Raw genomic sequence first — 15,211 nt, forward strand, 5'->3', positions numbered from 1 at the left:
ATAGCAATTTTTTTGAAAACGAGCGCTTTTAGGCACTACCTCAAGTAGGAGTTTATCAGGGTATCTAAGAGTTCTGTCTCTAAAGTCTTTTGCCTGTTTAAATAAATTGATATTGAATTTCACAAATTTGCAAACCTCAAATATGTAAAGGCAAGGTAGTGGCAGTATATGTAAAGTCTTAAAATGTGGGCGACATGACTCATGCGGCGCTATACCTATAATAGAGCGTATACATCTTTTCTGTGCAACAAATGCTTTATCTTTGTCAGTACTATTGCCCCATAAGAGTAAGCCATATCTTAGTACCGAATCAACATAGGCGAAGTATGCAGTGATAGCAGTTTTTTTTATTTGCAACTTTTCTTAATTTATACAAGGCATAAGAAAATCTATTTACTTTATCGCATACTTTTTTAATTTGTTCTTTCCAAGAAAATTGAGAATCCACTATTAAGCCTAAGAAAGTAGTACTTGAAATATCGTTTATAATTTGGTCATCAAAATGAATAGAAATTTTTTCATTGGGTAAGTTATTGAAGTTTATAATGTGAGTCTTGTCTAAGTTTATTTTAAGATTGTTTTCGTTTAGCCATTTTGTTACCATTGTTAATGTTGTAGTTATATCTAATAGATGATTATTTCTTGTACTTTTTTTGTCAGTAGTGACTATTACAGATACATCATCAGCAAACATTATGGTTCTGAATTTCACTTTGTCTGGTAGATCATTAATGTATATTAGAAACAGTAGTGGGCCCAGGACACTACCCTGCGGAACGCCAGATGTATTTATTATATTCTCGGAATAGTAGGTTTGTGTCTCAAATTGTGAGTTAAGTTGGTTTATTTCTACACTTTGATTCCTATTTGAAAGATATGAGTTTACCCAGTTTAATGCTGGGCCTCGGATTCCGTAGGCCTCTAGTTTACTTAAAAGAAGTTTATGTGAGACGAAATCGAAAGCCTTGGACATATCAAGAAATATTACTGAAGTGTAAAGGTTCTCATTGACATTGTGTAGTATATGTATTCAGTCAGATCACAGCCAGTGAACACGTATTTCGCTTTCGATAATATACATCTATTTTTACTTGTAAAGTCATATATCGTCAACCTTTTTCGCAAACACATAATGAAGACGTGCGGTATTTGTAGTGTCCAGTTTAACGATGGTGCTAAGTGTGGCATATGCAAAAAGCAATTGGACTTTGGTTGTGCCAATATAACCGAGTCCGGCTGGAGGAAGCTGGGCACAGAAAGAAGAGCCCAATGGAAGTGTCCGCAATGTCGTCCTTCCTCGCCTACTATGCCTGCATCTGCTTCGGAGCCGTCGGTGTCTGCATCACTTGACGTGATTTTATGTGAAATCAGAGATATAAGGCGACAACTAGTGAATTTGCCAACCTTAGTAGACGATATAAAAACTATAAAAGAGGAGCTTTCCGAGCTTAAAATGTTTTCCGAGTTCTCAAGCGGCAGGCTTGACGACTTTCAGGCTAAGCTTGTAGAACTAGAGGCCACAGTAGGCACTACCGTTGCATTACCGGACTCAGTGAATATTGTTCAAGCTGACATGGCCAAACTGCAATTTAAATTGGCCTCAGATGACCAAAGATCAAGACTGAACAATGTTGAGATCAAAGGCATACCTCTGAAAACCAATGAAAATTTGTTCAGTATTATGGTCTATCTGCCGTGAAGTCAAATATAACTGCCCCAAATCGGCAATAAACTATATTTCCAGAGTCCCCATGCAGAACTCTAAAGAAAAACTTATCATAGTCAGCTTCTTAAACCGTTACATCAAAGAAGAATTTATTGCTGCAGCGCGTGCTGTTAAGGAACTTACGACGTCAAACTTGGGATTTCACTGTTCACCGCAGCGTGTCTACATAAACGATCATCTCACCGTCGAGTCAAAACAATTATTAAGTAAAGTTAAAGCCATAGCCAAAGAACGCAATTACACATTTGTATGGGTAAAGTATGGTAAAATACATATCAGGAAAAATACCTCGTCGAAAACTATTATTATTAGGAAGGAGACAGATTTAAACAAAATTATTTAAAATGTTATCCATCTTCTAAGTTTATCTCCTTACAAGATTTTTATTTTATTTTTGTATTAAATTCATCAATCTGTAATAATATTAACATTTTACAAACTTGGAAAAGGTTTAACACCCCTGCCTCGTTATTGAGGCCTGTAACTGCTCTTTGTTCAATACAATTAACTATCTGCAGCTCGCTCGCGCCCGCACTAATTAATATGCACTTCTATCTCCCATTCTGCTTTAACTCAACGATACCAAAGTTAACAAATATTTATTATACGAAACTAACTTCGATGCACCCACTTTCTATATGCAATAATATTAATCGTGTATTACTTAACCTCGATTTTAAATATATGAATGTTTTTAAAATTTATAATGATTTCTGTACAACTGTTGTTCTAACTTACAGGCGCGTATATCGGTGAACAAAAGTTAAATATTTTTTATCAAAACGTACGGGGGCTAAGAAGTAAAACCGATGCCTTTTTTCGACAGTTGCAATTACATTCATACGATATTATTGTGTTGACAGAGACATGGTTAAATAGTAGTATACTCGATTCGGAGTTCTTTGATGAAAGGTATATGGTATGGCGACGTGATCGTGATTATGACTTGACTGGGCAGGTCCTTGGCGGTGGTGTACTCATCGCAACGCGGAGGGAGTTACTTGCCTCCCCGAACCCACTCTTGCACTCCACAGCCGAGGATCTCTGGATAAAAATTCGAATCAAAAACCGTGACTCACGCGACCATATAACTATGCACATCTGTGTTGTTTATTTATGTAAGCAGAGCAATGGTCTCTCATTCTCTTCGCAACTTGACAATTTTCTGTCGACGCTCAGTGGGACAGTGATCAACAACAATAATAAAACCGACATATTTGTGATATTAGGCGACTTTAACTTGAGTGGAATTCTATGGAGGTCCGATCACCTATGTTTTAATCCAGAGAATCACTCTAGCCGTGATGAAGTTGCGCTAGTGGATGGGTTATTTACGATGGGCCTAGGGCAGTATAACGGTGTGACCAATAGATATGGTAAAATTTTAGACCTAGTACTCTCGAATAACGTAGTTTCGGTAATTGAGTGTCCAGACCCCCTCGTTCCTATTGATGCCTACCACCCCGCACTACTAATTGACATCAAAGTTAGTTTGTTGCCACCTCTGGATTGCGCTCCAGGAATGCGCTACATTTTCAGTAAAGGAGATTTTGAATCCCTAAACAAGGACATATCCTCAATCGACTGGGACAAAGAATTTGCACAGCGGACAATTGATGAGTCCGTTGAGTTTTTTAATGAAACCATAACACACCTACAAAATAAACATATTCCCCGTAAGAGAATTAATAATAAATCATATCCGGTGTGGTTTGACCTGCCTCTTATAAAAACCATTAAAGAAAAATATAAATACTTTAAAAAATTTAAGAATTATGGTAATAGGTCAGATAATGTAACATTCAAGCTATTGCGTGACAGAGTAAAAACCATGGAAGCTAAATGTTACCAAAATTATATTAATCGCTGTGAAAATTCTATTAAAAATAATCCCAAGGCTTTTTGGAGTTTTGTTAAAAACCGTTATAACTCGCATACTGTCCCTAGTACTCTTGTCTACAATAATGAATCCTTCTCTGATGGGAGTGCAATCTGCGAGGCGTTCTCTTCCTTTTTCTATACGTCTTTTCTTAATCCCTGTACCATTAACAACCAGTCAAAACAAAATGATAATTCAAACTTGCCCCCATTTTCCCAGTCAACATCGCCGCAATCTGATATATGTAGTGTGGAAGTTAAAGTTGACAAAGTGAAAAACATTCTTCGTAACTTAGATCTATCGAAAGGAGCTGGGCCAGATAACATTTCACCCAAACTTCTTGTAAATTGTTCCTCGACTATATCTTTGCCTATTTCACTTCTTTTCCAAAAGTCCCTTCAAATGTGCGTATTTCCTCGTATCTGGAAATCTGCGTACATCACGCCTATACATAAAAAAGGTCCTAAAAATGAAATAAGTAATTATAGACCTATCTCAAAGCTTTGCGTCATCGCCAAAGTCTTTGAAAAAATTGTTCATGAGCAATTATATTCGGCCGTAGCTTCGTCTTTTACTCCATTTCAGCATGGTTTCTTACGAGGGCGATCAACAGTCACAAACCTCACACTGTTCAACGATTTCCTTAGCGAAGCTATGGACAGAGGCGACCAGGTAGATGTAGTATATACCGACTACAGCAAGGCATTTGATCGTATAAATTATGACATCCTATTACATAAGCTCTGTAATATAGGTATAAGGGGTGACCTACTTCGGTGGTTTTCATCGTACATTGACAATAGATCTCAGGCTGTCGTACTAAATAACTACATTTCGAGTTGGATTACTGTGCCTAGCGGTGTTCCCCAAGGCTCCTTGCTCGGGCCCTTATTATTTGTGATCTATGTAAACGACATTGCTTCCTGCCTTGAGTCCTCAAACCTATTGTGTTTTGCCGATGACATGAAAATATTTACCACAATATCGTCGTTTGATGACATGAAAGCACTTCAGGCCGATCTCTGTCGATTAGAAAATTATTGCGTCACTGATAAACTCGATCTTAACCCTTTGAAGTGCTCGGTAATTACCTATACTCGAAAACGTATGATATTTAATACTTCCTATACGCTGGGTGGTCAAAACCTGCCTAAATGCACAAATACCCGGGATTTAGGCGTTCATCATGACAGCAATTTGCTCTTCAATATGCATGTTGATACTATTGCCAAAAAAGCCTCCAAGTCGCTCGGGTTTATCATGCGACTCGCTAAATGTTTCACTGAAGCTAAGACTCTTAAAATACTCTACTGTACCTACGTCAGAAGCCATCTAGAGTATGCGTCGCAAATTTGGAATCCCCGATACCATAAATATATTGACAGGTTAGAAAATATTCAGAAACGATTCATTAAGTTCCTTTGCTTTCACCAAAGAATACCTTATCACTCTAAAGACTACATCTCACTTTGTAAAAAATTTCATTTATTGCCGCTTATCAACCGTCGTGAGACTGCCGATTTTATGTTCGTCCACAAAATATTAAAAAATTATATTGACTGTCCGGAATTACTATCCAAAATCAACTTTAGCGTACCTAGCAAATCCCGTCGATACAATCCCATCATAAGCGTACCGTATGCGTCAACCAACTACAGGCAGAATACGTGTGTGGTGCGTGCGAGCTCCAGTTTCAACATACTGTGCAAGAAGCATGATATAGACCCATTTGCAACTAGTGTGTCCTCAGCGAGGAGTTGCCTTAGCCGAGCTTTTTTCAAATAACTTGAGCAGTAAATTTAATTACTTACTTTTATATTTCCTGTGCTGACTGACAAATTAACTAAACCAATGCTATAAGTGTGGACTTGTAATTAGCTGTATGTTAACTATCTTGTTTATAATACTGTTGTTTTCTAGCTGTAAGTCTGCCATGTAAATAAATAAATAAATAAATAAATATCTTTGACTAGGTGAAATGATGCGTGCGTGGTCGATTTCTTTTTTTGGAAACCAAATTGGCATGATTTTAAGATATGATATTTTTTGAAAAATGACATGAATTTTTCATGGATGACCTTTTCAAATATTTTAGATATAATTGGAATTAAGGTAATGGGCCTGTAGTTACCTATATCTAATTTATTCCCTTTTTTATGGAGAGGCTTAATGATTGATTGTTTTAATTTTTCGGGAAATGTTCCGGTTTCTAAAGATAAGTTTATTAAGTAAGTCAATATAGGGCTTAAAATTTCTTTACACTCATTTATAACTTTAGTTGTTATAGAATCATAACCTTCTGTGTTTGTCTTTTTCAAATTTTTGATAATATTTTCTATATATTTTTCATTTACTGGTGTCAGGAAGATAGAATTATAGTTAGTATTTGTATGTCAGGTGTATTTTTAGTTGTTTGGTTTATATTATTAGTTAAATTTATGAAGTACTTATTGATTATATTCGCTATGTCCAAGGGGTCTGTTATTTCTCTTTGATCAGATACTATTTTATTTATTAGGTTATTTCTGTTTATTCCCCCTGTTTCATTTTTTATCACTGTCCAAGTGGCTTTAGTAATATTTTTACTACCACTCACAAATTTTGCATTCATGTTTTTCTTTGCTAGGGCAATACATTTTTTAAGGCGTTTATTATAGTTTCTATATTTACATCGATTTGTGTTTGATTTATTTGTGTAGTATTTATAACGTAGTGTTCTATTTGTTAAGCAACTCTTTTTCAGGCCTTTTGTTATCCATTTAAACTTGTTGTGTACACCATTAGTAATTTTGATTCTAATAACTGGAAAGCATAGTTTGTAAAGCAAGCAAAAGTCATCATAGAATTTGTTAAATACTGTGTTAAGATCCGATTGTAAAAAATATTTTTTTGTTGTACAGAAGGTGGAAAGAAATTTTTTGAATATACCTAAGTTTTTTTTACTGTAGTCTCTTTTAAAAATGTAATAAAAATCATTTGATTTAGATTTTTTTTCCTGGATGTTGAATTGAATTCAAGAACTCATGCTCGTAGTCAGACTCCAGGAGAGACGCACCGACCCAGAACAACGTCGCCAGAATCGTCAGCTTGTCGTCCTAGTAATAAATACATCTTGTAAAACTTGTGGACTAACACAAAAGTTTTAACGTTAAAATTGTAGAGATGAATGCTAAGTCTCACCTGCGTTGCACTGTCTCCAAGTAACTTGAGAGATTGCGCGGATCGTGAGCGGCACAAGTTCGAACAACCTTTGGATGAGTCGCTGCACGGTCGACTGCGATCTGGATATATAACATTATCTAACTAATTTAAAATATTTTTCCAAATTATACTTGGTAAATACTAATGTATAACTGACCGTGTGACTGTTTGTCCGCGTTGGTGGGCGGGGCGTTGGGTTTGCGCACACAATATGGCGCGGACACTGAGTAACTCGTACTGCGTGTGTGATTGCTCGCACAACCGACGCATACGCCCGGCGACCGCTTGCCTAAGCGCATCACAAATTTATATTTACACATACACACACACATATCAATTGGATCCATCCATCCATTGGACATCCATACATCCATCAATTACACGAATGAATGTATGAATGTCTGTAACCACGTAATTGTAAAACCGCGAAAGAGATAGATTACGTTCTGAAATAGCGCAACTCAATTTTTGAATTCCTATATGCATAAGTAATAAATGTCGCAGTAAATAGTTTTTTTATTTACTATTAAAAAATTTAATATTAAATCTGTCTACCGGAAGATTATAAAAAATAAATAAAAATAAATAAATAAAAATGTATTTATTTTAAGTAAATCTTTACAATCAAGTTGCCGGGGCTTCCCAAAAAGTAGTCAGGAGACACTTGTGTAGGGAATGCCTCGCTCTTCTAGTGTACATAGCAGTTTCGATTTACATGTTAACATAAAGAGAAAATAATTTTTAATTTTAACATTTCTTTGTGAGATTTATGCGTGTGTTTGAGTGTGTCTGTGTGTGTGTGTTTGTGTGTGTGTGTGTTTGTGTGTGTGTGTGTGTGTGTGTGTATGTGTGCGTGTGTTTGTGGTGGGTCCAATGAGAGCCAAAACTAAATTGTTCTTGTAAGAATTTGCTCAACCTCGTCGTAGGTAAGGGCAGAGAGCCAATCCTTTAGTGCGCGCCTGCACTCAAACGGCTGCATAGGGTATATAGATAGTACTCGATGTATTTTGTTATAGACATAAGGGGCACGTGATATATATTGCCGAGTGGCAAAGACAGTGCGGGCAGGATATTGGGGGGCAACAGCATGACACCGTCTTTTTTTGAGTTTATTACTATCAAGGGGTAAAGTCTTGTGGTATCCTAAAATCAAATGTAAAATGTATAGTTTTCTTACAGAGAGCAAATTTGAAATTTCGTATAAGGTTTTGGTGGGGTATTTAAAAGGTTTATTGTACATCACTTTGATCAAGGACCTTTGTGCCCGTTCTAAATCTAGAAAGTTAGTTTTTCCTGCACCGCCCCATATTGAAATGCAGTATGTTATTACTGATTGAGCGAGAGCTATATATATATTATTTAACACCTTAGTATTCGCAGCGCGTCTTAATAATTTGAAGATCCACATGAGCTTCCTTACCCTGCCTATAGTGCGTTCCAGGTGTTGATACCAGCACAATCTAGAATCCACAATCACTCCAAGGTACTTAATACTGCTAACTTTCTGGATGGATGGGCAAATACAAGTGTTTAAAGAAGTGCTACAGGAGTGAATTTTAATGTCAAAATCAGGTGGGGGTTGCGATGTTATGTAAGGAGCAAAACATACATAATTAGTTTTTTGGGTGTTTAGGGTAAGAAGATTATCTTTAAGCCATCTACTAACAATAGCCAGTCCCTTCTCAGCTTCCAACTTAACCTTATTCCATGTGTTAGCAGTAAAAATGATGGCTGTATCATCAGCGTAGGACACAATCGTATTCGTAGGATATAACAAAATGAATAATTATACAAATGCGTTAGTTACACAAGTGAAAAATCTGAAGGCATTTTAGTTTCCCCACTCAAAGGAGTAAATACCTGCGGTAAATGGTGTTCCGTTGGGTTGCTGTCCGCCATCTTTATTGTTCAGGTTCGGTGTAGACTTGAAGATGTCGCGCATATAGTCGAGCGGTCGGAAATTGGATTCGAGGGAGTCGACCGCAGCTTCCAGAGTCAGAAGCAGTTCTGTGACGTAGCCCTGCATATCCTCGCCCTGCTCCGCCACCGTCTCCACGAGACGAGACAGGATGTCCGTCACCATGCGACCCGTCATCGCCACTCCGATGAAACGGAACACCTGTTATTGCCGTCTCATTATTTTAAAATCTGGAGATCTTTAGCAAGAATAAGGTATGAACTTTCGGCCAATATCGTAATAAAATATATTAGATGTGTTGTTTACCTGCAGGGACCTTCCTGCGTAGTGTCTGGAGGGGCAGGAGAGGCCGAGCTGCAGCGCGGTCTGCGCCCACCTCTCAGACACCAGCGCGTGAGGCAGAGACTCGCGGAATACTCGCAGCGTGTGCCTCAACAACGTCGCCATCTGCTGGCAGCTGTGCAAGCTCCACACTGTGCATACAAAATCTTCATTTTTTTATTTGTTAGCATTAACATTTTACATTAGTTTTTATTTTATTTTAAGGCATTATAAGTTATAATACTAAGTACGGATGCGGACCTTTAGCTGTGATGTCTTCATATTGCCACAGGGGCATGTGCGTGGGCCTGTTGGCAAGGAAGTGCACCAGGGACTTGATGACGTCAGCGACGGGCAACTCCGCCTCCCCTTTGTCCCCCGCCTCCAGCCCGCCCTCGCCCTCCGTCTCACCCGCCTCAGCCTCGCCGGTTATGATCACCGGCAACGACGGGTACTTGTCCGCCTCACCTGTTACATTGTTAGACTTATGTAGCTGTAGGCTCTTCAGTATCCGAAACAACTTGACTTGACTTAAAAAACTTGACTTATGTCGTACTTTATGAAAGAACATCAGCAACCCAGATGTTTAACCCTTTAGAAACTTAGCCCGTGTTATTGTGACATTTCAAAAAATAAATGTAAATTAATTTTAGATAAATAAGCTTAAAATGCTATCTAGGACAATGCTAGCCTCAGTTTATATTCCTATACTGAAGCGTAGTAGAAGTAGACCAGGAATAAGACAGACAATTACTATGAGCGATTACGTTATAGTTAGGTTTTATGGAAGGCCACACAGTAAATTATTTGATTATTGTGTAAAAACAACTTTTAATCCATGACATGGAATAGAAATTAGGGTGTGTGTCAGTATGTCTATGTGTCGTACCTTCAGGTGTGACTTGGGGATCAGTGCTACGGGAGCGTGGGGTAGCGCGCGGGGAGTGAGCGCATTGCGTCGTCTTATCAAATGTCGCGTCTGGCTCTAAAATAAAAAAAAACATGTTTGTTATCACATAACTTAAGAGAGGGTGAATTAATAACAGACTAATAACTCTTCTTGGATTATGCAACGAAGACGATGTCGCGGGCGGCAGCTAGTTTGTATATACCTATTTTCATATAATTTTCCAGTGTAAAAACACAAAACTTCATGAGCTCGAAGAGGAATTCATAACTGAGAGTCGTAAGAACACTTATGACTATTGAATGCAATAAAGGGCATATGGTATTGGAAAACCTCCCGACGTTATAAAGTCTTTTATAGATTTTATTTTTTATTAAACATCAAGATGAAGTCTATGGAAGTTAAAATAAAATAAAATATTATACAACAAGCATAATTTCATAATCCAATACAAAAGTCTTTAATTCAATAAGAGTGAAAGAAGTAATTTTGATTGCTTATTTTGAAATAATAAGTATACAATTGGAAGTTATTGATTGGCAATATTTCTAACAAATAAGGGATGTTATTTAGCATTAAAAAATTAATAAACTACCCCTTCGTAGGTTAGTAACGGTAGCGAAATAAACAAACAAAGATGTGGATTGACCAGTAACCCCATTCGCAAAGCGGGTCAGATTCGCTGCACTCGACGATATATTTTCATTGACAACACTGATCCACTTTCCTGTCTTATAACACAAATGCATTGATTTACAAAGAATATACTCAGACATGATTCGTCTTGTTTAGAGAAACTATTATAAATTGTTGTATTTGAACTATTTATTTTATTATGAAATTATAATACAAATACAGAAAACATTAACAAAAAATATAATCTATTCCTATCATTATGTTATTATTAAGTGAAATTGGATCAAAAATAAAAATTATTTTATTTATATTCTCTTTTAATTAAATAGAATTTAATTTTTATTTATTTTTAAAAACAGAACATAATATAAATAATGAAAGAAATCTTACGTTTCAAGTGACAAAGGTACATCGAACCTTTTTGTACAGACACAGACAGATGTGGGCGGATTATACGAGACAAAAGACACGCATATTATTTTACATAGAGAAAGTAGACGTCTTTTGAGCTATTTTTGATCAAAGAATCTTAAAACAAATATAGTTTTATATTTTCCATTCTAATTTTACTGCACATCTTACTAATATTATGGATGTATGTTTGTTTGAAAGAAATTTCTGGAACGGCTCAATTGATCTTGATGAAATTTGTCACAGATGTAGAACATATTCTGAAAGAAGTCGCGGACGACAGCTAGTTAAAAATAAATTCAAATTATTTAAGTATAAAGTGAATATTTAATTAAAACAGCGACCACATAGAAATAAGATACTGAGTACTGACCAGTGAAATTGTGCTGCAGCAGCGGCAGGGAGGGCGCGGAGGGCGCGGTGACCGCGAGGCCGAGCTGGGCGCTGCGGCTGGCGAGCAGCGTGCGCGCGACCGTCAGGTGGTCGTGGTGCGCCGCCACCGCCACCAGCAGGTTCAGCAGCAGCTGCCGGCAGTGCTGGTGCACTATCCATCTGACACACAACATACAAAAATTTATATATCCAACTGACATACGTGTGTGGTGATCCTAGAGCTTGAACAATATTAAAGATTCTCATAACCGCTGGTGTTATCAAAAATGTGACCATGTCCTCCATGACGTAATCCGTCAATGGCAAACCTTCCTATCTCTGAGAGTGCGATCGGAGATAACCAGTACATCTGAATTTAGTTTTGATAGTCCTGTGACACAGCACACAGTACAATCAGCCTGAGGAATAATGTGTAAGTATAGGAAGGTTTAAGTCGAGATTTTCTTATTTAATACGGTCACACGTTGGCTGATAGTTCCGATCACTTACCTTGTATGGTCCATTCCAAGAAATACTATATGCAGCATAAGTGGTACATGTATGGACCAGTCGATCTCGACGCCGTCCAGTACCACGTCACATAGCAACATCACCGCGACGTTGCATCTGGACCAACATCAAACATACTATAATGTATATATATACTACAGGTCTCTTGTTTCGCTCATATGCTGATCACAGAGACTTTTAACGAGTCTGAACACTCAGAACCTCTCACTGTGAGAAAAAAAGGTTTAATATTTTATACATATAAGGTGGCAAACGAATAAGCGGAATAATATGAATTCGCCGAAACAGCGAAGCGACCGCTGCCCGTAGACATCCGTAATTGAAGATGTATTCCTACTGCAGAGGATTACCTATCGATTAAAGCTATGCACAGCAAATCCCCATCCTTCCTTTAAAAGATAATGGTGGGAAGGGGAAGAGGACTAAAATTAGGCCTGCGGCACATTCACTCATGAGACGAAACGCAGAAACACTTCCACTTGACGCGTATCTTCTGGTCTGATACGTGGTACTATATACACCTAGTGCGGTTTCTTGTGCAAATAATGTTGTTATCACTGCCGTCTACCAATGTTATATCATCTTCATTATTATTGTAATATTTTGGAAATTCATTTATATAGTAAATCTATTTGTATTTTCTAATAAACTAAATATCTTTATTGGAATGCTACTAAAAATACAACGTTATAAATAGTTCAATTTATTTTTGAGAATTTTGCGAAGTACAAATAAACGCATAATAGCAAAGTTCCACTGCCGTGACACTGGTGTTGGTGAATATTGTCATCCCTTTCCCTCTTTATGACGAGACAGATAATAGAACATGTATTAATACAAGGGTCACAGCAGTGGAATTCTACAATAAGAGAAACAGGCCATTGAAATAAGACCTCAATTTAGATTGTAAATTGAAGGCCTCATTATAAAGGATAATATATTCAAAGAAGTACATATCAATAGAACTGAGTAGACGATTCATTGAAAGAAATATTTTCAATTTATTTTCGTAGTACATTCTTGATGTTCGTCGTTAAAATTTTAAGCACAATTCTATTTAAATTGGACCTAAGCAAAACGATGGGTTTCCACAGTCAAAACACTTGTTTAAAAACATATCGTATTGCCATCTCTTTGAAAACACAGAAATAATAGTATGGTTTAACACAATGATAGCAGAGTATTTTTAAGGCAAGAGTACATCCACATCTAGTATCCAGATAGCGTGTCGATTTCTAACGCATTTGCCAGATGTGTACGTACCCTAAGTGTGGTATGAGTGTTTACCTGTGGAATCCTGATATAGGTTGGTTGCTGTCAGGTAAGTACTCGGTAAGGAGTGCGAAGTAACCGCCATACTCGGGCATAGGCAATGGCCTGGGCTGAGGGGCGTCTATCCTGGCCTCCTGCGGTGTCGCCGGAGCGCTGCCGGTCGGAGTAGCGTGCAGCTCCGGACCCAATCCAGTCTAGGATGGAACAAATGTTTAACCAACGTTGATCCATAATATGAAAAAGTATTCGTGCCATATAATGTATGTTGACATCGAAAGGTAATTTTATTTTGAAATCATGATAAAAATGTGAACATTTGGTACTTTAGTAGCGCTCATACGTAAAAGTTTTCGGAGCGCGATTGAAGATGGCGTTAGGAGTAGGGATTGCAATCCGGAAAAACGGACCCGGTAATCCGGCGGATCCGGCATCATTTAATGGTTACCGGATCCGGTACCAATATACCGGATCCGAAAACCGGATCCGGTGCTAGCAGTTTGTGGGAAAATAATATAGATGCTGCATGAGTAGGTACTTTAAATGCGTTGTGCGTATATATTTGCAGCTCTATTAGAAGTCGTTTAGCTGATGACACAATTAACAATATTTGTTTTCTACGATCTTATTTTCAAAATCAATATTGATTTTCTTTTAATACTTATATTTTTTTACAATTATTACTTAAAATAATTATTTATCGTAAGTTGATTCAACTAAAGAGTTCTAAACTCATTATTGTGATAATTTTTGCCATTCATTCGTTCGACAGATTCATCAAATCATGATGGTATCTGTTATAATCATAAATACCTATAAGACTTGTTTGTTAGCATTCTCAAATACTTTAATAATGATTTTGATCTCATTTCAGTTAATTACGTAAGGTTAATTGTATCTATTAGATATTATAGTTACTTGATAATTAATATTGTTACTTATAAATTGATCTATCTGTGAAAGTGAAATCTAGAAAGACTAAGCTACTCGTTACGTCGTAAAATTATTACTAGTTAATAACCTACACTACTAAATTTTAATTGTTTTCTTGTTGTCTATTTGTCTTAACATTGGTTAAGAAATAAAGTCGATTTTATATATTTGTGATTTATTTTTAATAAACTACCTACATATAAGTGCAGTGACACTTGATTAACTTACTTATTTTGTACTAAAAAGCGAAAATCATCTCGATTTAATCAATCCGGTCGGATCCGGCCGGATTGATGGGAATCTGGTCGTATCCGGCCGGACTGAAAATGACGCCGGATTGCAATCCCTAGTTAGGAGTCGGTTTTCATTAAAAATACCAATTGTTAAAGCGACAAAAGTAAATAAATAAATGCCTAAAAATATGTGGCAATTAAAATGTTAAATTATTAACCTATTTTTTAGTCATCGAAACAAATTGAGATTTTAATACTTTTGGAAGAACTTATACAAATTAGAATTGGAAATGAGTGTTTATACATATTTTCGTTTTCTGCAACTCTTTTTCTAACCCACTTATAAGTTTTACTGGCCTTTGTTAGAATATTACGAGAAGTATGCTAATAATAATAATCGGTACTATTATTGATCCCTCCCAACGCAAATGTATTTGATAAACATATCGCAGTACTTTACTATTACATATCGTAATATTATGTACACAGTCATATACAGCACTATGTACTTATTACACTGAATTTATAGGCTACTAATGCTGAAATGAAGTATTAAATCTTCGTATTTAAACCTAGAAAGTAAAAAGTTTTTATTTATAAATTAAGTACTTATTTTCAATTACAGTATCACGAATTAATAATATTGTGTCGCCATTTGTAACAAATAATTGAGATTCAATCAAGTAAAAGTTTTAAACGTTGAAAGTTTCGTCGGAAACAGCTACTTAAGAAAAGGACTACGGCAAATGCATTTGGAATATCTTTCCTTCCAATGAATTCGCTATTCATTGAGCAGTAGATTTTATTCCGGTTGTAAAGTGTAGAATACACTATTTCAACTTAAAAGAATATTTTTGTATGACAAGTAACGAAA

At 36.6% G+C, this 15,211-nt stretch overlaps 1 protein-coding gene across 1 annotated transcript in view; it reads right to left on the minus strand.

Moving 5' to 3' along the window:
- Nucleotides 1–15,211, minus strand: part of LOC106715878 (protein furry) — a 160,702-nt gene that overhangs the window by 26,382 nt on the left and 119,109 nt on the right. Inside the window, 10 exon segments of the mRNA XM_045685603.1 lie at nucleotides 6,623–6,700; nucleotides 6,786–6,879; nucleotides 6,960–7,095; nucleotides 8,667–8,925; nucleotides 9,031–9,197; nucleotides 9,307–9,513; nucleotides 9,935–10,030; nucleotides 11,373–11,551; nucleotides 11,882–11,998; nucleotides 13,190–13,368. Coding sequence (XP_045541559.1) covers nucleotides 6,623–6,700; nucleotides 6,786–6,879; nucleotides 6,960–7,095; nucleotides 8,667–8,925; nucleotides 9,031–9,197; nucleotides 9,307–9,513; nucleotides 9,935–10,030; nucleotides 11,373–11,551; nucleotides 11,882–11,998; nucleotides 13,190–13,368 — 1,512 coding nt within the window.

This window comes from Papilio machaon, chromosome W (assembly GCF_912999745.1).
Source record: "Papilio machaon chromosome W, ilPapMach1.1, whole genome shotgun sequence".
NCBI classification, from domain to species: domain Eukaryota; kingdom Metazoa; phylum Arthropoda; class Insecta; order Lepidoptera; family Papilionidae; genus Papilio; species Papilio machaon.